This window comes from Coturnix japonica, chromosome 5, assembly GCF_054131305.1.
Source record: "Coturnix japonica strain WE chromosome 5, WE-NBRP24, whole genome shotgun sequence".
Taxonomy (NCBI): domain Eukaryota; kingdom Metazoa; phylum Chordata; class Aves; order Galliformes; family Phasianidae; genus Coturnix; species Coturnix japonica.
In genome coordinates, this window is record NC_140667.1 from 6,890,748 (window position 1) to 6,917,651 (window position 26,904).

Consider the following 26,904-nt stretch of genomic DNA (forward strand, 5'->3'; position numbering starts at 1 on the left):
TCCTGAATACTGACTGATTTTTCCCATGGATAATGAGATGTAACACATTTCAAGTCTTCCGTAAACCATTTTGTCCTTATGATGCTTCACTATCTCTACTATGCTATTAAGACTTTACAGTCTTATGTGTACCTTAAGTCTCTTATGGAAGCTGCCACTTTTTTTTAGAAGCCAACTTTAGTGATTTCTGCCTATCCCAAACTTAGTCCTGACCTCTGCCAACATAAATTTGTCCTAGACCTGTAGCCTTTTCAGAACAGCAGTGTAAATCTAGCTTGTAGGTTATAAGATTCTGTGCTTTAGGTCTATTGGCATCCTAAACTGTATAGCCAAAAACCTAGTGGCTATTACTTGCATGGGACATAATCCACATCCTGAATGATTAATAGCCTTCATACAGATTTCTCAGCAGTTCTAACATTTATTTGCTGATACATCTGAAATACAAAACAAATAACACATGGACTACATTACTTAAACAAGCACATCCATTACTCTAGTTACTCTTTATTCTTAGTTGCAAATGTACATGCTGTGGGTTAGAACAGACAAGTCTTACTTCAGAAGCAAGCTTGAAGACTTCCATCTCTGGCAAACTGTTATTGTTGTTTCTGTGGCCCTTTGTTCTGAGAAGAAAACCTTAACAGAGATACTCAATTTACTGCATTATACTTTGGAGAATTTCTGAGATTCTGATTCAAGGAAAGATGGCTCCAATTTGTGATAACAGGGAGGAAAAGGTGAATGCACAGGAAATGTGCAGGAATGCAAACTGAGAGTGAAGAACAGTGACTGTGAGCAAAGTTAAATGTCAGAAGTGCAAAGAGACATAGAAGCAGAGATAATGGTTGGAGGGGAGTGAGCCAAACATAAGGGGTGTAGAAAAGAGCGTTATGAAGAGAATCAGTTATGGGGGAACTTGCAAAATAATAAATGTTGGAAAGCTCATTGAATCCTGGGAGAAGGTAACTGGAGAGTGGGGTTTGTTCAAGTACATTCATGTTGCTCTGTTCTTTTCCCCCCTAAAAGTATGTGAGAAGTACATCTGAAGGGGCATTTGTGTTTAGGGAACGAATGGCAGAGGAGAAGTGAGGAAGGGGGAGAAGGTGAAAAAAGAACGTGCAATTTTTTAAATCTGCTTTAGTGGTGCTGCCCAGCAAAGAATCCAACTTAATTATTAGTCTGCATCATAAGATATTGAGACTCTCAGGCTTCTGAGGGGAATACTTTTGATCTTCAGTGTTCTAAAATACTATCTGAGCAAAGAGCTGGTCTAAATATACAAATTTGTGTACTTGTCTCTCCTGTCTGCGATCAGGTGATTAACTTTGCCCCTTCTCTGCTTTTACCCCTTGCAAATGCATAAAAAAGTCAGTAGTGTTTGTATCTCATGGTTGCTTGTTCTGTTTCTCTGCCAGCTCTGAATCAGATGGCCAATCTAGAAAATACCTTTTTTTGACCTCTTATTTTTTTCCTCTCCTTCCTTTGAGAGCTTATTGCCATTTTTTTTTTCTTGATCCTTAGACAACCTCCCAGCTTGCCACTTTCTGTCAACAAAGAAACAAGCAGTCTCTTTTATCTGGTTTGCCTTTTGATCTATTCTCAGTTCTTTAAGTTATGACCTAGAAAAAAAAATAAAAAAGAGCAACAACAGAAAACAACAGGCATTGCCTAAATTGATGCTTAGGTGAAAATCAGACATTACCTGTACTAACAGTCCATCTTTGATGCAAGCTTATCTAACAGCTGTTGCTGGGATGACTGTCATTAATGAAATAAAATAGTTGTTATAGAACCTTCTTTGCTGGGCAAGTGATGGCTCATTTGTTAACAGGAGTCAAACAATGAACAGAAAAAAATATATAGTGATTAATGACTATTATTTATATTTTTTTTTTGTAAACAAGTTTGGACTCTAGAATGTAACCCTGACAGACATGTGAGAATTATACTGTAGTACAACAGTATAAAAGGACACAGTTATTACAGTAAAATCACTTTAATAGAAATCGTTGAAATCTGGAACTGGAAATTTCTGTTTCTGCTTGGACTCAAATAATAAAAATTCTTATTTTTGCCCTCATCCATATTTGACTCCTACAAAGTTGTTCCCCATCACTTAACAAATCAACTGCCTTTGCTGAGAGCCATCTACAGCTGCTAAAGCCCCTGCTCCTGCCCAAAATGAAACCCTTTGAGCACCCTGTGGATTCATACGTATGATTCTCTTACCTTGCAGTATCTGTGCATGTTTCAAGTGCACAGTATTAAGAGTGTCTCGTTTAAGAAATGATCACTAAAAATACTCGCTCATTCTAATGTATAGCTTTCTTCTTTTGTCGCTGATTTTGAGACTTTGGTATCATTCTGCAGGAAGGATTTAAAAGGTTTTCTATGGACTTTTAGTTCTATGTAATTATTTGCTAAAATAACTTACTGATGACTTAATTGCTAAATCTATGTTTGGGGTGTACAAAGAACTAAGATTTAAAATGGTAAGCAACGTGGTAATAAGGAGAGCTAAAAGCAAAGGCGTCTCATTAGATAAAACAAGGAAAATGTTTGGGAGACTTTCCTGTGAACAAAAATTGGGATTTCTGCATTTTTTTTTTTTTTAATCAACTCAAAATTGCATGGAATTATCCATGCAACTAATTAGAAATCATTAGAAGTTATGTTGACATTTATCGATTTGGATGCAGCTTCTAGCTGCAAAAACTCAGTCAGCGTATAGATGATGGTATCTGGACATGTTGGTGTGCTAAATCATAAGCTGTCTATTCCCAATCCTCTGCACTTGGTAAAACTTAAGGTTCCAGAACAACTTGCAGAAAGTGAGATGTAGACAGGATTGCAGTTCTCTCTCTGATTTTCCCCCAGCCTGTTCCCTAGATTTATTCTCTTACTTTAATATATTTTCTTCTTTCTTATCTGCAGCTTAACCAATCACCAGTTAAAATAACTGTCATTTATAAGCACTCGCAGCACTTTCTTGTGCCTATTTTTCTAGGCTATTATATGTGTGGAGAGAAAATAGATCTGCATTCTGTTTTGGTGGACTGTAAGCCAATACATTCTGTTAAATTTTTTAGTCCTCAACCAATGAGATGCCGTATTGCAACTGAACATAACGTACATCAGCAAGTCACTAGCCAGTTTTAGTTGATTACTGCCATTAAATGTAGAGATATCAGTACACTGGAAACAGTGTGCAAATACTGCAGCACTGGCAGCTGTTCTTGATCCTTTGCACTGGGAGAAACCGGTATCCTGACATACTGAGCAGTTTCAAAGAGGAAATGCATTTTTCACATCTTTGTGCTTCCATGAGTTTTATCACCGTATGTGGCAAACAAATCATCTTCAGAACGTTTTCTTTGTATTACTTTTTTAATTCACAGGAGTCTCTTTTTAGAATGTAATATAAGCAAGCTGTATGTATTTTATCTTGAACAGTTTGACAGTGAATACTTACAATCAGTAGCTAGCACTTCAGCTTTCCAACCAGAATCGAATCTGCAAGTGAAAATGACTTCAGGGTAAGATGCTTGCAACACTTCGTCCATTATGAAGTTTGAATTTTATACCAGCAAAGACTCTTAGACATCTTTGCATTTAATAGCTTCTCCTCATGCAACTTTGTAAGAGTGATCTGTGTATGTATCATGGTAGCCATTATTCACTTACTGGTGGTCAAGGCTGCCAGGATTTCTTAGGATCAATGCAACCATGCTGTAAATGTGTCTGAAAAACATTTAATTTTCTGAGTTGATTAGTTTTAAAATATAATTAATGTGTGTTTAGCTCATTTTTCTAACACAAATGGGATTCTTCTAATAAACTTTAATTACAGATCATTTTTAAATACAAGACAGATGCAAACCTGGTGTGACAGATGAGAGTGCTTTGCAGTTGCACAGCAACTACTGGGCTCTGAGTGGTTGCTCTGCCCCTAGTAGTGACAACTGGTGGATTGCAGGAGATTGTCTTCTCTTTTTGTCACTTGTTTTTTGACCCCACAGTTGTTAAAACAGCACTGCAATTGGGGTGGGGGGGGGGTGTGGGGGGGAATGTATCAAAGTTTAGAAAGTATAGACCAATTTTTTATTTGCAAACTTTTTTCTTATTCCTCTTTCAATCTGCGTAGCCCACCTTTTGGTTCAGGGATTACAAAGTCTAAGAAACCATGTAACTGCACAAAATCTCAGTGTCTTAAATTGTAAGTAACAGCTGATTAATATTTAATAAATATTAATAGCAGTGTGTATTTGAAAGAATGAACATACAGTAAATGTGATGAGCAAGCCATAGGGGGCAAAAATTGCTTGTCTGATCTTCAGTTAAAAATCAGCAGTTTATGTCAACTAGTATCACATAAATCCACAATTCAAAGTGTAGTTGTGGATGATTAACATAATTCAAACCATGGAAAATATAAAGAGCAGCTAGAAGGCATTGTTCAGAATTGTCTAGAAAATCATTTATAGAATGAAAACACTGTATATTGAAATATCATTTCTCTATCTCACTTCTGTACAACAGCAATCTACATAACTATTGTGCCAAGTCTTATGTATTTACATGCATATGTAAAATGCACAGATATGTGTATGTGATTGTTAAAATTTGTTTCATTTATGGAGTGGGTGTATTTTGTGAAAATGAATGAGTGAAAGAAGGTCTTTGTGTATATTTGGGTATGATTAAATAACAGGGGAGGGATAGGAACTATAAATTCTGTCTCGAAGAGGAATAACATTTAAAAGCAGTTAATCTTTCTGTTTAGTAAGTTGTGTTTATATGTTGATTGTAGATATTGTGAATGCTTTGCCAGCGGTGACTTTTGCAACAACTGCAATTGCAATAATTGTTACAACAATCCACTTCACGAAACTGAGCGATTTAAAGCCATTAAGGTAAAATATATATGTGTATATATATAATACTATATATATATCAGTATGAGCTTTGTATATGTAAAATGCACTTGTATCGTTTTTCTCTACTTAAAGTCTTTGAAATATACTATTTTCATACAAAATACCACCAACTGCTGCTACTATATTTTTCTTACATAAAAAAATAACATTTTTCTTTTTTAATTTACTTTTAAGGAGCCTCTGATACTTTTGATTATAATTCGTGGTGTATTAATGGAATGTTTTTCATTCTTGAGACAAAATGTGCAACTCCAAATTTAATCTCAGAAAATATTTCCACTTAAGGGAAAATTTGTGTCCCAAAGTCAGAATTAGGTTGATGATTGTATGGGAAATTGGTAATCACAGCCTGAACCTCTGATTAATCAGCTGAGGTAAGTGTTGGGTCAGCTGTGGGAGCACAGGGGAGAGTAATTTAGCTGTGCTCCTGGAAGGGGTGGAGCTTGACTCCATCTCCTCTAGACCCCATTTAAGGGCTGACCACCACTAAGGCAGCATCTCTTGGATATTGCTCCTTGGTGGAGATTGCCTCAGTGGTTCCCAGCAGACTGATGGCTTCCATAAGGGTGACTTTTTCCTGTAAATGTCCTTTTGGGTATTTACAACTACTGTCTTTTCATTATTGTGACTGTACAATGATGCTGGTTGATGAAAGACTCAACATGAACCGGCAATGTGTGCTTGCCACCCAGAAGGCCAATAGTATCCTGGGTCTCATCAGAGAAGTATGAGCAGCAGGTTGTGGGAGGTGATTCTGCTCCTCTACTCTGCTCTCGTAAGACCCTGGAGTACTGCTTCTGGTTCTGGGTCCTCCAAAGGAAGAAGGACATGAAGCTGTTGGAGCAAGTCCAGGGGAATACGAAGATGTTCACAGGGTTGGAGCACCTCCCATATGAGGAAAGGCTGAGAGAGGAGAGCTGGGGCTCTTCATCTTGGAAAAGAGGAGGTCTGTGGAGCCTTATATAGTGGTCTTCCAGGACCTGAAAAGGGCTGACAGGAAAGCTGGGGAGGGACTTTTTAGAAGGGCATGTAGTGACAGGATGAGGGGAAATGGTTTAAAACTGGAAGAGGTTAGATTTAAACTGGATATTAGTAAAAGTCTTTACTGTGAGGGTAAAAAACAGCCCCAAAAGAGTAACAGATGGGTGGATCATTTGGAATATTCCATAAAGTCATGGTGGATCCCACTCAGCTCAGTGTTCTGCAATCTTTGAATTGCCAGTTGTTAATTCAGATGCTATAAAACAGTCCTTGAATGTCTCCTAATGTAACACTTTTTGTTTTAGGTCTGCCTTGATAGAAATCCAGAAGCTTTTCTACCAAAGATTGGACAAAGCAAACTGGGAGACATTAAACCTCACCATAACAAAGGATGTAACTGCAAGCGTTCAGGATGTCTCAAAAATTATTGTGAGTGCTTTGAGGTGGGTCTGTCGGATTTTCCTGTCAGTGGTTATCACATTAACATTGATTGCATTCTGTAAACAGTAGTCTCTAAAAAGAATTACTTATCTCTTTGATTAGTGCATCATAACTTTTTTTTTGAACATAAGGGAAGCAGTCTCTCTCTTGTCATGGCTTGTCATGACTTCAAATAATTAATTCTAGCTGAAGTTATTAGTTAAAATGTTCAGTATTGTGAGTTCTCAGCCAGTGCTGTGCTCCGGATGAAAAGAGAAATGGATTTCAAACAACTCAGTCTTTGCACAAACCACAACCTTAAGGGTTGATGTGTCCAGTATACAGAACAGAATCATCATTCTCAAAAAGAATTCCTGCCAGGAACAGACTTACTTCCTTACACTAATACCTATGGCCTCACTCTGGGAGTATCCGAGATGCGTGCGTTTAGAATAAGTCCTGGAGATTTAACTCTAGTGGTTGCTCAGTTGTACGCTTGATCCAAGTTTTATACATTTTTATTCTAAGTATTCTATATTTACCAGGCTAAGATTGTGTGTTCCTCAATTTGCAAATGCATTGGTTGCAAAAATTATGAAGAAAGTCCAGATAAAAAAAGCCAGCTGACCATGCTAAACTACATGGACATTGGAAACAATGATGAAAATAACTCGTTTTTGACAACAACATTTGGAATTTTACCAAAATTGGAGAAAGACAGGTGAATATTTGGAAATAGAATAGATAATACATCAATCTGACTTCATTAATGTTTCAGTTAGCTGTTATTCATAGAATCATAGAACTGTTAAGGTTGGAAAAGACCTTCAAGATCATCAAGTCCAACCACAACCTAACCATACTATCCTAACTCTAACAACCCTCTACTAAATCATGCTCTGTACAATTTTGCTTGTAATGTTTTCAAGAGGGCCATATTATCCTAATATTATATTAATGCAGTTGAATTTTTTGATTGGTTGTTTTTAGTCATTGGCTTAATAGAAATACCTGTTAATAACAATTCTAATTAGAAAACCACCTTTTAATTGATTTTAGTGATATTTACTCCTGGCTTCGAATTCTCAGTTTGCATACAGTGTTTTCTTTGCATTAGCCACTGCCTTGAAATTCTTATGATAATTCTGTTGTAAAATATTTTCTGCTGTAGGTAATATATTGATTGGATAGATGGTGCCAATAAAGTGAGTGTAGCTATTAATGTAGCAGAAGGAGTTATGGTGTTAACAACTGGTAGTTTCAAGAGGTTTTTTCAAAGAAATATTGGTAAGGTGCCATTCAGGGAGCCCTCGAGATACTTGATTTACTTCTTTTAATAGCAGTAATCCTATACAGTTAGTACCTCCTCTGTTCTGACTAAGACTTTTTAACATATCTCTTTTTATGTGATGTAGCATCTGACCATTGCTTGCTTAAAAAGAAAGTGGCTTACTGTATAACCTTCCCATGCTGTGCTTACTGGTCAGCATTTGTGTAGATCGACTCTGTAGTGTGAACACAGTGTTCCATGTGATGAATTAGAAAAACTCAGGAGCAAACCATTGGAAGTAAAAGCTATTCAGTACAAAACTGAGATTTCTACAGGGTTGTGTCTTACAGTAACAGTGCCACTATTCTGCTGATCTGAATCAGCCCTGTGCATTCCAACTCTTAGATAAGAGTTTGACAGTTGGCTTTTTAGATTATTTTCTGTATTTTAAATGAATATATTTTACACTGGTTTCTTTTTCCATGTCAGGGAACCAGCTGTATCTATTTCTTGGGAAGATGTGAAAGCAACGTGTGCCTGTCTCCTGGTAAAGGCTGAAGAGGCAGAAAAAGGAGGTTACTCTGTCTGTCTAGCTGAACGCGTGGTCTTAGAGGAATTTGGGAGGTGTTTATCCCAGATCCTGCAAGTGCAATTAAAATGTAAAAGACTGAAAGTTGAATAATGTTCAATGTATTATGAAGTCAATGAGTAGTAATACTGATATATTGCTGTAGTCTAAATGATCTTACCTTGAATTTTCAGAGGATTAATTTCATTTACTTCAGCTGCATCCTTTCTGAATTATGCTTGTGTAAGTGAAACGTGGTGTTTTCTGGGCCAATTGTTCATTATTTACATAGACTCTAGTTTAAGTAAGTCTAACTTAAAATGACTTTCTAGAATGTTTAGGAGCGGAGAGCCAATAAGCACTGAGAAGGAAGTTGGTATCTTAGTTTGGTTGGTTTTGGTTGTGAAACAATTCAACTTCTAGTGATGGCAGGCAAATCTGCTAATTTAGCCCTGTCTTCTCTGATTTGGTAACTTATTTCTCATTGTTGCCATATTGTCATCTAAATGATTTGACAGATAATATAAAAAATAATTCTCTTTGGTTTTAGATGTTTTGTACTAGTTTAATATTTGCGTAGAAATTTTTGGCTTTAAGCTTGAAAGAATAAAGATATTCTCCATGTGTGTTGATTCCTAATTCTTGGTGGGATAGCAGATACGATTGCATGCCATTTAAAACTTGTTTAATAAGAGGTAGGGCTTTTTTAATGAGTGGCAGTTGATATATGGATAGATTGGGTGAAATGTCTTTGTTTTTAACAGCTGCTGCTGGGGATTGCTGAAGGTTGCTGGAGAAAATGGGTTCTCAAAGTGCTCCAAAGGGATGTGGTACCATCTCAATGTATCATTCCTTCCTTGATTCTTCACTTCCTAAGACCATTTCCTTTTATTTTGGAGTTAATATCTACATAATGGCCTTATCTTAAAATGTTTGTCCCCAGAGGTGTTTACTATGAGGTCATGAAGTCAGCAAAGCACACACTGAATAGACTCTAAATAAATAAATGAAGAATTAAAATATATTTAAAGTTATTTTATATAATATAATACTTACATATACTATATAAAGCTATTTTATATTAATATATTAAAATATATTTAAAGATGAAGGGTGGGGAAGGTAAAGAAATTCCGCAGCCAGATGTGAATGGTAGAAGTACAAGGTGGAGAGATATAAGTACAAATAGCAAAGTAAGAAAAATGAGTTGGACAAGACTTGAACTACAGCTTTCAGCAGCACCCTTAGGCAAGAGCCATCTGTGATTTTTCTTAATGTATTTTTTTATAAGGAATGAACAAGCCCGTGGGTTCACAACTCCATGAACTGATTCTGTTTTAACCCTGAAGATAAAAGAAGTCCAGACCTTTTTGGAACTGCCAATATATCAGCCTCATCTGAAAATAGCAAGAAATCTTCTCCTAGTTGTCTACAGCACACAGAAAAGTATTTCTTCTCCTTGATATGTCACTGTTAGAACCACTCAGTGCTTAACGCTGCTACGTGCTGAGGCTAGATGCAGGCAGAGTGTATTCCCTTTCCAAGAGTTATAAATTCTCCTGTTTAATTTTGCATGCTCAAATTGATTGCTTTGGAATCATGAATGAATTTTCAGTCACATAAGACAGAGAATTCCCAGGGAATTATTATTTTTTCTTTTATAATATAGGTCTGTGTAGGATCATCTATAGAAATTTATGTTCTGCTACTTCCAAAGCTTATCTGGTGTTGCTGATGCTCTCAGTCTCTGACTCCTCCTGTATCACAGTTTTGTTTTGAGTCTCTTGAGTTGTGTGTGAAATGTACAACAAAGCACTGGGAAGCATTTGGGAAATGTAAAGCAGGTGTTGTGTGGGCCCCTCTAAATGCACACGTCATCATGGAGGGACTGTGTTTGAAGATGAGCAATGTGCGTGAGAGAACTCAAATTATCTGGAAAAAAATCCATTCTGGGAACCTGGTGTCAGCTTCATGGTTTGCTGTGGTTAGAAGCAGAAGATGTCTATGCTACTTGTCAGAGTTTCTTGCTCTGCAGGTATAGCTGTCACTTGTATATGTACAAAAGAGATGAAAAATTCAGATGCTTTGATTTCAGTGACATTTTAAAAATCTATTAACACATTTTTAAACTTTTTAGTCCAAGTCAGCATTTAACTTCATTGTTCACAGAACAGGTTTTGAATGTTACTTACAGCGTCCTTTGAGTTTCAGAATTGACTGTGGGCCCCAGTTTGGTTTTTTTGTACCGTTGTACAATGTACATTTTTGTACCATTTTGTACCATTGCTACAATGAGAAAGAAAGTAGCCAAGCAGAGAATGAAAGGAACGTAGCAGAAGAGCAGTGCAAAGCACAGAGATTGGGTGAGCATTTCCCAGCAGGCTGTGTGAAGAAGTTACAAGACACAAGCCTCTCTACAAAACAAATAAATAACGTCCTTCATCTGCCAGGTGCCCTTTTCCCTTAGTAACAGTATCTCTGAGCTCAGGGGTTTCTGCTGTGGGGGCAGAGGGGGGAGGTGTGATGGTGAAGAACTCCATTACAATATATATTTATTTTAATTATATTTGCGGATGCATTCACATCAGGAATGAGCACCTAAAGCACAACTGACTGTTAGAAGGAATACTGAGATTAAAGGACTGGTTTCCCCGCAGCCAGCTCTGCCGGGTGCCGGGCTGTGAGTGACAAGAGCTGTGGGGCTGCTCCGCACTGAGGGGCGGGCGGCAACGGGACCCACAGGTGAGCGCGGGCTGGTGCCTCAGCTGGGAAGGGCGGGAACGCTGAGGGGGGAGAGAAAGAGGCGGGAAGAACAGCGGCGGGAAGCGACTGAGGCGTTCTGGGTTCTGATTGGTTGGCGCTTAGGGACAGCTATAAAAGGTGCCCGCGCGGGCAGGTGCGTGAGGCGTTCTCCTCAGAGTGTGGGAAGGCGCTGGGTGCTGTGAGGGACAGGCGGCGGAGGAGGAGGCACGGGCGGCAAGCGGTCTACAGAGCCGAGGTGAGGCGGGGCTGGGAGGCAGCGGGGCCGGGGCCGGGCAAAGGTGGGTCGGGGCCGGGACTGCGGCAGCCGCCGCTACCGCTGCCGCGTGGGCTCCGAAGGAGGGCAGCCGGAGCCAGAGCAGCTACGCGGGCTCCGATGTCGGGCGGCCTGGGCTGGAGCTGCCCCGAGGGCTCCTATGGCCGGTGAGTGGAAGGAGCTGGGTCCGGGACCGTCTCATGGGCTCTGATGGCGGGTGGGCGGACGGAGCCGGGGCTGGGGCGTCTGGGCGGGCTCCGAGGGAGCGACCTCTGAAAGCACTTGAAGAGGAAGGACGGAGGAACGGATACTTCGAAGCAACAGTGAGCAGCAATAATAAAGCAATATCAACTGCTATTGCCGTGTTGAAACAAACTTTTTTTTTTTTTTTTTTTTGGCGTCCTAAGTAATGAGGTGGTAGGAATAGGGGAGGACATGAGACATACAGTGGTGATGAAAAGAAGCACTAAAGTGGTGATCGTGGGTATAAGAAGATAAATGTGTTTAAAAAGCTCTAAAGGAGGGAGAGGGTGGATGCTCAGAGAAAACTTGATGCTTGAATGTCAAATTTTGTATAGTACTTTAAGACAACCCATGGTAATAGATGCAACAAGCAATAAATCTTCCTTGTAATTTCATGCTGGTATGTTATTATGAACTGCTAAATGAGAAATAAGGTGAATTTGTGTGAATGTGAATCTCAATTCAAACAGACAAGGAGAGAAACATGAGACCTCTGACTGGAAAAGGGGCACTATCACAATTCAGAAGAGCCAAGATGGCACAATGATTGACATAGCACAGAACAATTCCTGTATTCAGGTTTGCTGTCCTTCCAATAAAAACAGTGCAAGGGGGGGATGCGAAGCCTTCCTTAGCTGGATGGTCACATGCCGAATTCCATTGCTTTGTCAGTCTCCGCATGACTAATGGTGACCCTCCTAAAGTTTCAGGATCTGCTGGAGAAGAAAGAAGAGGTGGTGAGGAAGACCTGGAGGCAGGAGCGAACAAGAAGAGGAAACTGAAGCGTGCAGATGCAGGGGGGAAAGAGAAAGGCATTCTGGGCAAAGCACCTCCCTGTTAGCAGGGGCATAGTCACATTTGAATTGAACGTTGCCGGCGGCTTGTGTGTCCAGGCCGGCTTTGTGCTGGGCGACCTCCCTGTAAGCAGGGCTCCGGTCTTTTGCTGTAGTTGGCCTTTTGCCTCGCTGCTCCTTGGCTGCCTGGGGAGCGTGGCCCCCTGTAACGGAGGGCGAGAGCCACCTCTCCGCACCTGAGTGGGAAACGGAGCCCGCCGGACCCCGCGGCCTCCCTGTAATCAGGGTAGTGCCGCTTCCCTGCCCCTCTTCCTCCCGTTGCCCCTCGGCATCGTTGCCTGGAGGTGGCCCGTCAATGCGACGGCCCCGTACTCGGGGTGTACGTCAGGGCGTTTGGCCCTTGTCTATGGCTGGGAAGCCCCTTGGCACGTTGAGGTCCGTGGCCTCCGTGCAGCCTAGAAACAGGTCACAGGCTCTTGTGTGTTGCTCGTGGTTGCGGGTTTATTCCCAGTAGTCGGCTGCACCATGTTGTCCTTCCTTTCTGGAAAGTCACGTGTGTGTGTGTGTTCCTTTCCCTTTCCTTGACTGAGTTTGTGGAGTGACTGAGCAAGTGAGCTTTCCCTTTAGGCCCCCACAAAGATGGCTGCAGCTTAGCTTTGACTTCCTAGGGGGGAATGGAGGATTTTGGTGCATGCCAAAAACAGGGGTGTTCCCTCTTAGTCCCACGAGTGCAGCGAGTGTCCTGTCTTCCTCCCTTTTACTTAGTACAGATCAGAGCCACACGATAGTTCAGTGGCTGAGGCTGCCCTGTAGCCAGGGCTTGAGCCTGTCCTAGTGTGAGTCCCAAGTCACGAAGTCCCCTGACCCCCAAGTGGCCCGCCCCGCCTGTAATCAGGTGTGGGGAGGCTGCGGCGTTGCAGCCGGCTGCTTTAGTCGTCCAGCTGGTGGGGATGACCCCTCCCTGTCCCGTCAGAGGGTGCAGGTTGAGGTTCTGCTTTTGTGCGGTGTCACCTCCCCGCTCGGTGGGTCGAGGTTTTGTTCCCTGTGGTGCTAAAGACGTGGTGATGTTGTGATGTTGTGCTGCCGGGCGGGCCCGCCTGTAGCTCAGGCGTTGGTGGGAGCTGCGTGCTCCACGGGGCTTCCTGATGATGGTGAGGTTTGGGGCGCCGTCCTGTAGGCAGGGCTGTGCGTGCCCCCTGTGCTTGGTGAGATGCTTTCTGAGAGACCCCCTGTACTCAGGCGGGAATGCGGCCCCGGCCTTTCAGAGGCACGGGGCTGCGAGATGTGGGGTTGGGCTTGCGCCCTCCCTGGAATAATCGGGTCTGGGATTCTGACTGCGGTCTTTAGCTGTTTTGCCCCGCTGCCTGGCTTCCGAGAGTTGTTCCCGCCGCTGGGGGGAAAACCGGGCTCTGTGGCTCCAGGGGTGTCGTCCACCCGCCTGTAATCAGGCTCTGGGTGTGTGAGCGCTAGTGCTCTGCTGGCAGCCTGTGTAGGTTGACCGCCCCGTTAGCGGGGTGCCAGACTGGGAGAGAAGGAGCCTCCCTCGGCCGTAGGGATGGGGGCTGCCCTGTAATTCAGGGAGCGAGCGTGCCCTGTAGTCCCGGGCCCTTTGCAATGGAGGCAGTGGATGAGGGTCCCCTGTAAGCAGGGAAGCAGACTCCTTCGGCTGCTGCTTTTTGTGTGCCCAGCTCCATTTGCCCAGTCTGCCCGCCTCCGTGATCCCCTGCGACGCCGGCTGGAGCCTTTGCAGCGTGCCAGTGAGGTGAGAAAAGCAGCTCTAAATAGTTTTGGCTGGAACGGACTGGGGAGGGGTGCGATGCACGGACTTTCCCCCTTGGCTGGGCAGTCTTGTGCCGCGTTTCTTTGGTACTTTGGGTTTCCCCGCTTCCTTCAGGTGGTGGGTTTGCTGCTGCTCGGGTCTAAAGGTGTCGTGCCACTTATTTCAGGATCTGCTGCCGGAGAAAGAAGACGCGGTTTGAGGAGGAATAGGAAGAAGAGGAAGAAGAGGAGGAAGAAGAAGAAGAGGAGGAAGAGGAAGAAGAGGAGGAAGAAGAGGAAGCAGAAGCCTGCAAATGCAGGGGGGAAAGAGAAAGGCATTCTGGGCAAAGCACCTCCCTGTTAGCAGGGGCATAGTCACATTTGAATTGAACGTTGCCGGCGGCTTGTGTGTCCAGGCCGGCTTTGTGCTGGGCGACCTCCCTGTAAGCAGGGCTCCGGTCTTTTGCTGTAGTTGGCCTTTTGCCTCGCTGCTCCTTGGCTGCCTGGGGAGCGTGGCCCCCTGTAACGGAGGGCGAGAGCCACCTCTCCGCACCTGAGTGGGAAACGGAGCCCGCCGGACCCCGCGGCCTCCCTGTAATCAGGGTAGTGCCGCTTCCCTGCCCCTCTTCCTCCCGTTGCCCCTCGGCATCGTTGCCTGGAGGTGGCCCGTCAATGCGACGGCCCCGTACTCGGGGTGTACGTCAGGGCGTTTGGCCCTTGTCTATGGCTGGGAAGCCCCTTGGCACGTTGAGGTCCGTGGCCTCCGTGCAGCCTAGAAACAGGTCACAGGCTCTTGTGTGTTGCTCGTGGTTGCGGGTTTATTCCCAGTAGTCGGCTGCACCATGTTGTCCTTCCTTTCTGGAAAGTCACGTGTGTGTGTGTGTTCCTTTCCCTTTCCTTGACTGAGTTTGTGGAGTGACTGAGCAAGTGAGCTTTCCCTTTAGGCCCCCACAAAGATGGCTGCAGCTTAGCTTTGACTTCCTAGGGGGGAATGGAGGATTTTGGTGCATGCCAAAAACAGGGGTGTTCCCTCTTAGTCCCACGAGTGCAGCGAGTGTCCTGTCTTCCTCCCTTTTACTTAGTACAGATCAGAGCCACACGATAGTTCAGTGGCTGAGGCTGCCCTGTAGCCAGGGCTTGAGCCTGTCCTAGTGTGAGTCCCAAGTCACGAAGTCCCCTGACCCCCAAGTGGCCCGCCCCGCCTGTAATCAGGTGTGGGGAGGCTGCGGCATTGCAGCCGGCTGCTTTAGTCGTCCAGCTGGTGGGGATGACCCCTCCCTGTCCCGTCAGAGGGTGCAGGTTGAGGTTCTGCTTTTGTGCGGTGTCACCTCCCCGCTCGGTGGGTCGAGGTTTTGTTCCCTGTGGTGCTAAAGACGTGGTGATGTTGTGATGTTGTGCTGCCGGGCGGGCCCGCCTGTAGCTCAGGCGTTGGTGGGAGCTGCGTGCTCCACGGGGCTTCCTGATGATGGTGAGGTTTGGGGCGCCGTCCTGTAGGCAGGGCTGTGTGTGCCCCCTGTGCTTGGTGAGATGCTTTCTGAGAGACCCCCTGTACTCAGGCGGGAATGCGGCCCCGGCCTTTCAGAGGCACGGGGCTGCGAGATGTGGGGTTGGGCTTGCGCCCTCCCTGGAATAATCGGGTCTGGGATTCTGACTGCGGTCTTTAGCTGTTTTGCCCCGCTGCCTGGCTTCCGAGAGTTGTTCCCGCCGCTGGGGGGAAAACCGGGCTCTGTGGCTCCAGGGGTGTCGTCCACCCGCCTGTAATCAGGCTCTGGGTGTGTGAGCGCTAGTGCTCTGCTGGCAGCCTGTGTAGGTTGACCGCCCCGTTAGCGGGGTGCCAGACTGGGAGAGAAGGAGCCTCCCTCGGCCGTAGGGATGGGGGCTGCCCTGTAATTCAGGGAGCGAGCGTGCCCTGTAGTCCCGGGCCCTTTGCAATGGAGGCAGTGGATGAGGGTCCCCTGTAAGCAGGGAAGCAGACTCCTTCGGCTGCTGCTTTTTGTGTGCCCAGCTCCATTTGCCCAGTCTGCCCGCCTCCGTGATCCCCTGCGACGCCGGCTGGAGCCTTTGCAGCGTGCCAGTGAGGTGAGAAAAGCAGCTCTAAATAGTTTTGGCTGGAACGGACTGGGGAGGGGTGCGATGCACGGACTTTCCCCCTTGGCTGGGCAGTCTTGTGCCGCGTTTCTTTGGTACTTTGGGTTTCCCCGCTTCCTTCAGGTGGTGGGTTTGCTGCTGCTCGGGTCTAAAGGTGTCGTGCCACTTATTTCAGGATCTGCTGCCGGAGAAAGAAGACGCGGTTTGAGGAGGAATAGGAAGAAGAGGAAGAACAGGAGGAAGAAGAAGAAGAGGAGGAAGAGGAAGAAGAGGAGGAAGAAGAGGAAGCAGAAGCCTGCAAATGCAGGGGGGAAAGAGAAAGGCATTCTGGGCAAAGCACCTCCCTGTTAGCAGGGGCATAGTCACATTTGAATTGAACGTTGCTGGCGGCTTGTGTGTCCAGGCTGGCTTTGTGCTGGGCGACCTCCCTGTAAGCAGGGCTCCGGTCTTTTGCTGTAGTTGGCCTTTTGCCTTGCTGCTCCTTGGCTGCCTGGGGAGCGTGGCCCCCTGTAACGGAGGGCGAGAGCCACCTCTCCGCACCTGAGTGGGAAACGGAGCCCGCCGGACCCCGCGGCCTCCCTGTAATCAGGGTAGTGCCGCTTCCCTGCCCCTCTTCCTCCCGTTGCCCCTCGGCATCGTTGCCTGGAGGTGGCCCGTCAATGCGACGGCCCCGTACTCGGGGTGTACGTCAGGGCGTTTGGCCCTTGTCTATAGCTGGGAAGCCCCTTGGCACGTTGAGGTCCGTGGCCTCCGTGCAGCCTAGAAACAGGTCACAGGCTCTTGTGTGTTGCTCGTGGTTGCGGGTTTATTCCCAGTAGTCGGCTGCACCATGTTGTCCTTCCTTTCTGGAAAGTCACGTGTGTGTGTGTGTTCCTTTCCCTTTCCTTGACTGAGTTTGTGGAGTGACTGAGCAAGTGAGCTTTCCCTTTAGGCCCCCACAAAGATGGCTGCAGCTTAGCTTTGACTTCCTAGGGGGGAATGGAGGATTTTGGTGCATGCCAAAAAAAGGGGTGTTCCCTCTTAGTCCCACGAGTGCAGCGAGTGTCCTGTCTTCCTCCCTTTTACTTAGTACAGATCAGAGCCACACGATAGTTCAGTGGCTGAGGCTGCCCTGTAGCCAGGGCTTGAGCCTGTCCTAGTGTGAGTCCCAAGTCACGAAGCCCCCTGACCCCCAAGTGGCCCGCCCCGCCTGTAATCAGGTGTGGGGAGGCTGCGGCGTTGCAGCCGGCTGCTTTAGTCGTCCAGCTGGTGGGGATGACCCCTCCCTGTCCCGTCAGAGGGTGCAGGTTGAGGTTCTGCTTTTGTGCGGTGTCACCTCCCCGCTCGGTGGGTCGAGGTTTTGTTCCCTGTGGTGCTAAAGACGTGGTGATGTTGTGATGTTGTGCTGCCGGGCGGGCCCGCCTGTAGCTCAGGCGTTGGTGGGAGCTGCGTGCTCCACGGGGCTTCCTGATGATGGTGAGGTGTGGGGCGCCGTCCTGTAGGCAGGGCTGTGCGTGCCCCCTGTGCTTGGTGAGATGCTTTCTGAGAGACCCCCTGTACTCAGGCGGGAATGCGGCCCCGGCCTTTCAGAGGCACGGGGCTGCGAGATGTGGGGTTGGGCTTGCGCCCTCCCTGGAATAATCGGGTCTGGGATTCTGACTGCGGTCTTTAGCTGTTTTGCCCCGCTGCCTGGCTTCCGAGAGTTGTTCCCGCCGCTGGGGGGAAAACCGGGCTCTGTGGCTCCAGGGGTGTCGTCCACCCGCCTGTAATCAGGCTCTGGGTGTGTGAGCGCTAGTGCTCTGCTGGCAGCCTGTGTAGGTTGACCGCCCCGTTAGCGGGGTGCCGGACTGGGAGAGAAGGAGCCTCCCTCGGCCGTAGGGATGGGGCCTGCCCTGTAATTCAGGGAGCGAGTGTGCCCTGTAGTCCCGGGCCCTTTGCAATGGAGGCAGTGGATGAGGGTCCCCTGTAAGCAGGGAAGCAGACTCCTTTGGCCACTGCTTTTTGTGTGCCCAGCTCCATTTGCCCAGTCTGCCCGCCTCCGTGATCCCCTGCGACACCGGCTGGAGCCTTTGCAGCGTGCCAGTGAGGTGAGAAAAGCAGCTCTAAGTAGTTTTGGCTGGAACGGACTGGGGAGGGGTGCGATGCACGGACTTTCCCCCTTGGCTGGGCAGTCTTGTGCCGCGTTTCTTTGGTACTTTGGGTTTCCCCGCTTCCTTCAGGTGATGGGTTTGCTGCTGCTCGGGTCTAAAGGTGTCGTGCCACTTATTTCAGGATCTGCTGCCGGAGAAAGAAGACGCGGTTTGAGGAGGAATAGGAAGAAGAGGAAGAAGAGGAGGAAGAAGAAGAAGAGGAGGAAGAGGAAGAAGAGGAGGAAGAAGAAGAAGAGGAGGAAGAGGAAGAAGAGGAGGAAGAAGAGGAAGCAGAAGCCTGCAAATGCAGGGGGGAAAGAGAAAGGCATTCTGGGCAAAGCACCTCCCTGTTAGCAGGGGCATAGTCACATTTGAATTGAACGTTGCCGGCGGCTTGTGTGTCCAGGCCGGCTTTGTGCTGGGCGACCTCCCTGTAAGCAGGGCTCCGGTCTTTTGCTGTAGTTGGCCTTTTGCCTCGCTGCTCCTTGGCTGCCTGGGGAGCGTGGCCCCCTGTAACGGAGGGCGAGAGCCACCTCTCCGCACCTGAGTGGGAAACGGAGCCCGCCGGACCCCGCGGCCTCCCTGTAATCAGGGTAGTGCCGCTTCCCTGCCCCTCTTCCTCCCGTTGCCCCTCGGCATCGTTGCCTGGAGGTGGCCCGTCAATGCGACGGCCCCGTACTCGGGGTGTACGTCAGGGCGTTTGGCCCTTGTCTATAGCTGGGAAGCCCCTTGGCACGTTGAGGTCCGTGGCCTCCGTGCAGCCTAGAAACAGGTCACAGGCTCTTGTGTGTTGCTCGTGGTTGCGGGTTTATTCCCAGTAGTCGGCTGCACCATGTTGTCCTTCCTTTCTGGAAAGTCACGTGTGTGTGTGTGTTCCTTTCCCTTTCCTTGACTGAGTTTGTGGAGTGACTGAGCAAGTGAGCTTTCCCTTTAGGCCCCCACAAAGATGGCTGCAGCTTAGCTTTGACTTCCTAGGGGGGAATGGAGGATTTTGGTGCATGCCAAAAAAAGGGGTGTTCCCTCTTAGTCCCACGAGTGCAGCGAGTGTCCTGTCTTCCTCCCTTTTACTTAGTACAGATCAGAGCCACACGATAGTTCAGTGGCTGAGGCTGCCCTGTAGCCAGGGCTTGAGCCTGTCCTAGTGTGAGTCCCAAGTCACGAAGCCCCCTGACCCCCAAGTGGCCCGCCCCGCCTGTAATCAGGTGTGGGGAGGCTGCGGCGTTGCAGCCGGCTGCTTTAGTCGTCCAGCTGGTGGGGATGACCTTTCCCTGTCCCGTCAGAGGGTGCAGGTTGAGGTTCTGCTTTTGTGCGGTGTCACCTCCCCGCTCGGTGGGTCGAGGTTTTGTTCCCTGTGGTGCTAAAGACGTGGTGATGTTGTGATGTTGTGCTGCCGGGCGGGCCCGCCTGTAGCTCAGGCGTTGGTGGGAGCTGCGTGCTCCACGGGGCTTCCTGATGATGGTGAGGTGTGGGGCGCCGTCCTGTAGGCAGGGCTGTGCGTGCCCCCTGTGCTTGGTGAGATGCTTTCTGAGAGACCCCCTGTACTCAGGCGGGAATGCGGCCCCGGCCTTTCAGAGGCACGGGGCTGCGAGATGTGGGGTTGGGCTTGCGCCCTCCCTGGAATAATCGGGTCTGGGATTCTGACTGCGGTCTTTAGCTGTTTTGCCCCGCTGCCTGGCTTCCGAGAGTTGTTCCCGCCGCTGGGGGGAAAACCGGGCTCTGTGGCTCCAGGGGTGTCGTCCACCCGCCTGTAATCAGGCTCTGGGTGTGTGAGCGCTAGTGCTCTGCTGGCAGCCTGTGTAGGTTGACCGCCCCGTTAGCGGGGTGCCGGACTGGGAGAGAAGGAGCCTCCCTCGGCCGTAGGGATGGGGCCTGCCCTGTAATTCAGGGAGCGAGTGTGCCCTGTAGTCCCGGGCCCTTTGCAATGGAGGCAGTGGATGAGGGTCCCCTGTAAGCAGGGAAGCAGACTCCTTTGGCCACTGCTTTTTGTGTGCCCAGCTCCATTTGCCCAGTCTGCCCGCCTCCGTGATCCCCTGCGACACCGGCTGGAGCCTTTGCAGCGTGCCAGTGAGGTGAGAAAAGCAGCTCTAAGTAGTTTTGGCTGGAACGGACTGGGGAGGGGTGCGATGCACGGACTTTCCCCCTTGGCTGGGCAGTCTTGTGCCGCGTTTCTTTGGTACTTTGGGTTTCCCCGCTTCCTTCAGGTGATGGGTTTGCTGCTGCTCGGGTCTAAAGGTGTCGTGCCACTTATTTCAGGATCTGCTGCCGGAGAAAGAAGACGCGGTTTGAGGAGGAATAGGAAGAAGAGGAAGAACAGGAGGAAGAAGAAGAAGAGGAGGAAGAGGAAGAAGAGGAGGAAGAAGAAGAAGAGGAGGAAGAGGAAGAAGAGGAGGAAGAAGAGGAAGCAGAAGCCTGCAAATGCAGGGGGGAAAGAGAAAGGCATTCTGGGCAAAGCACCTCCCTGTTAGCAGGGGCATAGTCACATTTGAATTGAACGTTGCCGGCGGCTTGTGTGTCCAGGCCGGCTTTGTGCTGGGCGACCTCCCTGTAAGCAGGGCTCCGGTCTTTTGCTGTAGTTGGCCTTTTGCCTCGCTGCTCCTTGGCTGCCTGGGGAGCGTGGCCCCCTGTAACGGAGGGCGAGAGCCACCTCTCCGCACCTGAGTGGGAAACGGAGCCCGCCGGACCCCGCGGCCTCCCTGTAATCAGGGTAGTGCCGCTTCCCTGCCCCTCTTCCTCCCGTTGCCCCTCGGCATCGTTGCCTGGAGGTGGCCCGTCAATGCGACGGCCCCGTACTCGGGGTGTACGTCAGGGCGTTTGGCCCTTGTCTATAGCTGGGAAGCCCCTTGGCACGTTGAGGTCCGTGGCCTCCGTGCAGCCTAGAAACAGGTCACAGGCTCTTGTGTGTTGCTCGTGGTTGCGGGTTTATTCCCAGTAGTCGGCTGCACCATGTTGTCCTTCCTTTCTGGAAAGTCACGTGTGTGTGTGTGTTCCTTTCCCTTTCCTTGACTGAGTTTGTGGAGTGACTGAGCAAGTGAGCTTTCCCTTTAGGCCCCCACAAAGATGGCTGCAGCTTAGCTTTGACTTCCTAGGGGGGAATGGAGGATTTTGGTGCATGCCAAAAAAAGGGGTGTTCCCTCTTAGTCCCACGAGTGCAGCGAGTGTCCTGTCTTCCTCCCTTTTACTTAGTACAGATCAGAGCCACACGATAGTTCAGTGGCTGAGGCTGCCCTGTAGCCAGGGCTTGAGCCTGTCCTAGTGTGAGTCCCAAGTCACGAAGCCCCCTGACCCCCAAGTGGCCCGCCCCGCCTGTAATCAGGTGTGGGGAGGCTGCGGCGTTGCAGCCGGCTGCTTTAGTCGTCCAGCTGGTGGGGATGACCCCTCCCTGTCCCGTCAGAGGGTGCAGGTTGAGGTTCTGCTTTTGTGCGGTGTCACCTCCCCGCTCGGTGGGTCGAGGTTTTGTTCCCTGTGGTGCTAAAGACGTGGTGATGTTGTGATGTTGTGCTGCCGGGCGGGCCCGCCTGTAGCTCAGGCGTTGGTGGGAGCTGCGTGCTCCACGGGGCTTCCTGATGATGGTGAGGTGTGGGGCGCCGTCCTGTAGGCAGGGCTGTGCGTGCCCCCTGTGCTTGGTGAGATGCTTTCTGAGAGACCCCCTGTACTCAGGCGGGAATGCGGCCCCGGCCTTTCAGAGGCACGGGGCTGCGAGATGTGGGGTTGGGCTTGCGCCCTCCCTGGAATAATCGGGTCTGGGATTCTGACTGCGGTCTTTAGCTGTTTTGCCCCGCTGCCTGGCTTCCGAGAGTTGTTCCCGCCGCTGGGGGGAAAACCGGGCTCTGTGGCTCCAGGGGTGTCGTCCACCCGCCTGTAATCAGGCTCTGGGTGTGTGAGCGCTAGTGCTCTGCTGGCAGCCTGTGTAGGTTGACCGCCCCGTTAGCGGGGTGCCGGACTGGGAGAGAAGGAGCCTCCCTCGGCCGTAGGGATGGGGCCTGCCCTGTAATTCAGGGAGCGAGTGTGCCCTGTAGTCCCGGGCCCTTTGCAATGGAGGCAGTGGATGAGGGTCCCCTGTAAGCAGGGAAGCAGACTCCTTTGGCCACTGCTTTTTGTGTGCCCAGCTCCATTTGCCCAGTCTGCCCGCCTCCGTGATCCCCTGCGACACCGGCTGGAGCCTTTGCAGCGTGCCAGTGAGGTGAGAAAAGCAGCTCTAAGTAGTTTTGGCTGGAACGGACTGGGGAGGGGTGCGATGCACGGACTTTCCCCCTTGGCTGGGCAGTCTTGTGCCGCGTTTCTTTGGTACTTTGGGTTTCCCCGCTTCCTTCAGGTGATGGGTTTGCTGCTGCTCGGGTCTAAAGGTGTCGTGCCACTTATTTCAGGATCTGCTGCCGGAGAAAGAAGACGCGGTTTGAGGAGGAATAGGAAGAAGAGGAAGAACAGGAGGAAGAAGAAGAAGAGGAGGAAGAGGAAGAAGAGGAGGAAGAAGAAGAAGAGGAGGAAGAGGAAGAAGAGGAGGAAGAAGAGGAAGCAGAAGCCTGCAAATGCAGGGGGGAAAGAGAAAGGCATTCTGGGCAAAGCACCTCCCTGTTAGCAGGGGCATAGTCACATTTGAATTGAACGTTGCCGGCGGCTTGTGTGTCCAGGCCGGCTTTGTGCTGGGCGACCTCCCTGTAAGCAGGGCTCCGGTCTTTTGCTGTAGTTGGCCTTTTGCCTCGCTGCTCCTTGGCTGCCTGGGGAGCGTGGCCCCCTGTAACGGAGGGCGAGAGCCACCTCTCCGCACCTGAGTGGGAAACGGAGCCCGCCGGACCCCGCGGCCTCCCTGTAATCAGGGTAGTGCCGCTTCCCTGCCCCTCTTCCTCCCGTTGCCCCTCGGCATTGTTGCCTGGAGGTGGCCCGTCAATGCGACGGCCCCGTACTCGGGGTGTACGTCAGGGCGTTTGGCCCTTGTCTATAGCTGGGAAGCCCCTTGGCACGTTGAGGTCCGTGGCCTCCGTGCAGCCTAGAAACAGGTCACAGGCTCTTGTGTGTTGCTCGTGGTTGCGGGTTTATTCCCAGTAGTCGGCTGCACCATGTTGTCCTTCCTTTCTGGAAAGTCACGTGTGTGTGTGTGTTCCTTTCCCTTTCCTTGACTGAGTTTGTGGAGTGACTGAGCAAGTGAGCTTTCCCTTTAGGCCCCCACAAAGATGGCTGCAGCTTAGCTTTGACTTCCTAGGGGGGAATGGAGGATTTTGGTGCATGCCAAAAAAAGGGGTGTTCCCTCTTAGTCCCACGAGTGCAGCGAGTGTCCTGTCTTCCTCCCTTTTACTTAGTACAGATCAGAGCCACACGATAGTTCAGTGGCTGAGGCTGCCCTGTAGCCAGGGCTTGAGCCTGTCCTAGTGTGAGTCCCAAGTCACGAAGCCCCCTGACCCCCAAGTGGCCCGCCCCGCCTGTAATCAGGTGTGGGGAGGCTGCGGCGTTGCAGCCGGCTGCTTTAGTCGTCCAGCTGGTGGGGATGACCCCTCCCTGTCCCGTCAGAGGGTGCAGGTTGAGGTTCTGCTTTTGTGCGGTGTCACCTCCCCGCTCGGTGGGTCGAGGTTTTGTTCCCTGTGGTGCTAAAGACGTGGTGATGTTGTGATGTTGTGCTGCCGGGCGGGCCCGCCTGTAGCTCAGGCGTTGGTGGGAGCTGCGTGCTCCACGGGGCTTCCTGATGATGGTGAGGTGTGGGGCGCCGTCCTGTAGGCAGGGCTGTGCGTGCCCCCTGTGCTTGGTGAGATGCTTTCTGAGAGACCCCCTGTACTCAGGCGGGAATGCGGCCCCGGCCTTTCAGAGGCACGGGGCTGCGAGATGTGGGGTTGGGCTTGCGCCCTCCCTGGAATAATCGGGTCTGGGATTCTGACTGCGGTCTTTAGCTGTTTTGCCCCGCTGCCTGGCTTCCGAGAGTTGTTCCCGCCGCTGGGGGGAAAACCGGGCTCTGTGGCTCCAGGGGTGTCGTCCACCCGCCTGTAATCAGGCTCTGGGTGTGTGAGCGCTAGTGCTCTGCTGGCAGCCTGTGTAGGTTGACCGCCCCGTTAGCGGGGTGCCGGACTGGGAGAGAAGGAGCCTCCCTCGGCCGTAGGGATGGGGCCTGCCCTGTAATTCAGGGAGCGAGTGTGCCCTGTAGTCCCGGGCCCTTTGCAATGGAGGCAGTGGATGAGGGTCCCCTGTAAGCAGGGAAGCAGACTCCTTTGGCCACTGCTTTTTGTGTGCCCAGCTCCATTTGCCCAGTCTGCCCGCCTCCGTGATCCCCTGCGACACCAGCTGGATGACCACTGTGAGTCAGAGAGGTGAGAAGGGTTGCTCAAAGCAGTTTTTGCCGTCATGAATTTGTGGTTGTGTTTGTAAGTCCTTTCTTATCCAGGCGGTCGGGTGTTGAGTTCCTTTGCAATGTAGTGTTTCCCTTTTCCTTCATGTGGGTGGGCTTGTTGCTCTGCATGACTAATGGTAACCCTGCTTATGTTTCAGGAGCTGCTGCAGATGAAAGAAGAGGCACAGGGACCTGGGTGGCAGGAGAGAGCAAGAAGTTATTTTTGTTAACTGTCAATTTGTTTGTAGTAAACTCAGTTGTCATGTGTGTTTTGCTTGTTAGCTCCTTATTGTTGCCATGGTCCTTTGAGAATAAAATCTGTTTGCTTGGTTTTTATAATGATATCTGCCTTTAATCTCTTGCCTTCTTTGAATTTTGGTATTACATTCCATAGCTGTTTGCATGAAGCTGCTTCTTAGTGGTTGGATTGCCAGCTGCCATTTGTTTCTTTCCTCCATGCATAGGTAAGATCCTTTTTTGTCAGCTGCGGGTTTTGGTGGCCTTTATTTGGGGTGTAGTGGTTACTGATACGGCCCAGCTCTTCCCATAATCTGCCCTCGTTCTCTGTCAAGCTGGCTCTGATTAAGGTTTTCTGCCAGTTAAGTTGCCTCACTTTCAGGAACGTTTTTGCTGAGTTCTTCTTCCATTGCACTTTTTCAGTGTTCTGCCAAATGCTTGACATTTTTTTCGAGTTTATGGGATGAATGGGATGTGCTCAGGGGTGGTTATGTGCCTGATTCCCCACCAATTCTTAATGTGGTTCTCCCTGCTGGTGCTTCATTGGTTCTTTCCCTTTGAATGTTATCTTATTGCAGATTTTGCAGCTAGCTGGCCCTAATCAATGTGTGAAGTATCAGTGTATGCAGGGAAGAGATCCAATATTGTAATCTTGTCAAGAAAATGCAAGTTGAATTTTTGAACTTAATGTAAAAGAAAAAAAGAATGATTTCTGAGTGATGTTGGCAGATGAGGTCAGAGTTGGTGAGAGAATCGTTGTGTGACATTGTGAGGAAAAGGTCTCTTCAGGTACTGTGTCACAGGTTATTATTTATAATTATTTTTAATTATTATTAAATTTCTTTTCTGAAAGAACACGTAGCTGTTTCCCCGCTGAAATGCTTTTATGATTTTTATTTATTATCATCCAGTATTTGACTTTTAGACCACTTTCCATATTAATGCTTTAGGTCACTCAGCCTCACTGAGTTCAATGGAAGAAATGAATCCCACGGATGTATCTTGTTAGCTAAAAACAAGAAAAGGATTTAAATGTTTAGCTTGTTAGATGCATTTTAAAATGCAGCGGGGAAGCACAAGGATATATTCTATCTCTGTTTCTTAAGCTAAGAGATTTTACTGGAAGCAGCTGATGCATAAGGGAATTCCAACCTCTGCAGACCTACAACAGTAAGTACAGTTGCTGTAATTTACAGGTGTAAGTAAATAAACGCTGCTGAACTAAGTGCCTTTTTGTCATTGATGAAGGTGGAAAGATTGAAAGGACGATACTGAGTGAAAATCAATGTTAACACCTCAGGGATAAAGACCCTAAACAGCACCACGAAACCAAGAAAGATGGAAACTGCTGAGATAACCAATTTCAACATCAGGTTTGAAATGCTTAGTTTGAAATGCTAGCACTGAAGGCTTTTTTCATATTCTTGAGTACATGCACTTTTTTTTCTTAATGAGTACATGAAGCACTGAGACACAAACTGTTCCTGCCTGGTTTTTTTTTTTTTTTCCTTGCCTTAGTAATTTCTGTAGTAGTTACTCCATGCTAAGAAAATAGCTTCAACTTTTAGACAGAATATGTCTTTATATACATATTTTTCAGGAGTATAGAGGTGGGTGAGGGGCAGTAGCATTGAGTTTTATGTGTTGTGGATGTGTTTGTGCGAAAGGCTTGAGGAAATTCTGACGTTTGAAGTCTTTAAAGGAACAGTGTAGATTTAGACATCTGCTCAGGCTGAGGAAGGACAAATCAAATTCTTGTTCTAAAAGCTGGTTATTAATCTGTTTAGCTCAATCCAAGCTTGTTTGAATAGAACTGACTGAGGAATCACTCAGTGAGAACTAACTCCCTACCAACCTCTCGTCTCTGGTGAGAGGCTGCTATTGGATTGGCCTGTAGAGTTGTCTCTCCTAAGCAACTATAGTTGCGTGCTGTTCTTGCTGAAGACAGCGTGCTGCTGCTTGGAACCTGTGTGAACAGAAATCAAAGGTGGTAAAGATACGACCCAAGGACTGAAGTGGAATATATTCTCAAGAATGTAGAGAGTTGTTATAAGTAATGAAACTTAATTATAGTGCTCTGATATGTATATGTATATATATATAGATTGTATGTATGTGTGTATATATACACACATATATATAATCTATGTGTTTTTATATACATTTTTTAA

General features: G+C 48.5%; 1 protein-coding gene and 3 long non-coding RNA genes across 4 annotated transcripts; all 4 read left to right on the top strand.

Moving 5' to 3' along the window:
• Positions 1 to 2,178: 2,178 nt before the first annotated feature.
• On the top strand, positions 2,179 to 8,293 carry LOC107314414 (tesmin-like). The gene is made up of 6 exons (XM_085547894.1): positions 2,179 to 3,539; positions 4,148 to 4,219; positions 4,814 to 4,916; positions 6,227 to 6,364; positions 6,887 to 7,062; positions 8,101 to 8,293. The coding sequence occupies exons 1-6, from the start codon at positions 3,529 to 3,531 to the stop codon at positions 8,291 to 8,293; spliced, it is 693 nt and encodes a 230-aa protein (XP_085404020.1). The 5' UTR covers positions 2,179 to 3,528.
• Positions 8,294 to 11,081: 2,788 nt separating this feature from the next.
• On the top strand, positions 11,082 to 16,358 carry LOC146760631 (uncharacterized). The gene is made up of 4 exons (XR_014946962.1): positions 11,082 to 11,177; positions 12,143 to 13,994; positions 14,179 to 16,069; positions 16,254 to 16,358. It is a non-coding gene; the product is annotated as an uncharacterized LOC146760631 (long non-coding RNA).
• A 319-nt stretch (positions 16,359 to 16,677) lies between these two features.
• On the top strand, positions 16,678 to 18,374 carry LOC146760632 (uncharacterized). Its single transcript, XR_014946964.1, has 2 exons — positions 16,678 to 18,144; positions 18,329 to 18,374. It is a non-coding gene; the product is annotated as an uncharacterized LOC146760632 (long non-coding RNA).
• A 2,065-nt stretch (positions 18,375 to 20,439) lies between these two features.
• On the top strand, positions 20,440 to 24,838 carry LOC146760633 (uncharacterized). The gene is made up of 3 exons (XR_014946961.1): positions 20,440 to 22,366; positions 22,551 to 24,476; positions 24,655 to 24,838. It is a non-coding gene; the product is annotated as an uncharacterized LOC146760633 (long non-coding RNA).
• The last annotated feature ends 2,066 nt before the right edge of the window (positions 24,839 to 26,904 follow it).

What these genes read in the sequence shown, in the direction of transcription:
- LOC107314414 (XM_085547894.1), top strand. An exon ending in AGCGATTTAAAGCCATTAAG is followed by an intron (nt 4,917 to 6,226) that starts GTAAAATATATA and finishes TTTTTGTTTTAG; the next exon opens with GTCTGCCTTGATAGAAATCC. An exon ending in CCAAAATTGGAGAAAGACAG is followed by an intron (nt 7,063 to 8,100) that starts GTGAATATTTGG and finishes TTTCCATGTCAG; the next exon opens with GGAACCAGCTGTATCTATTT.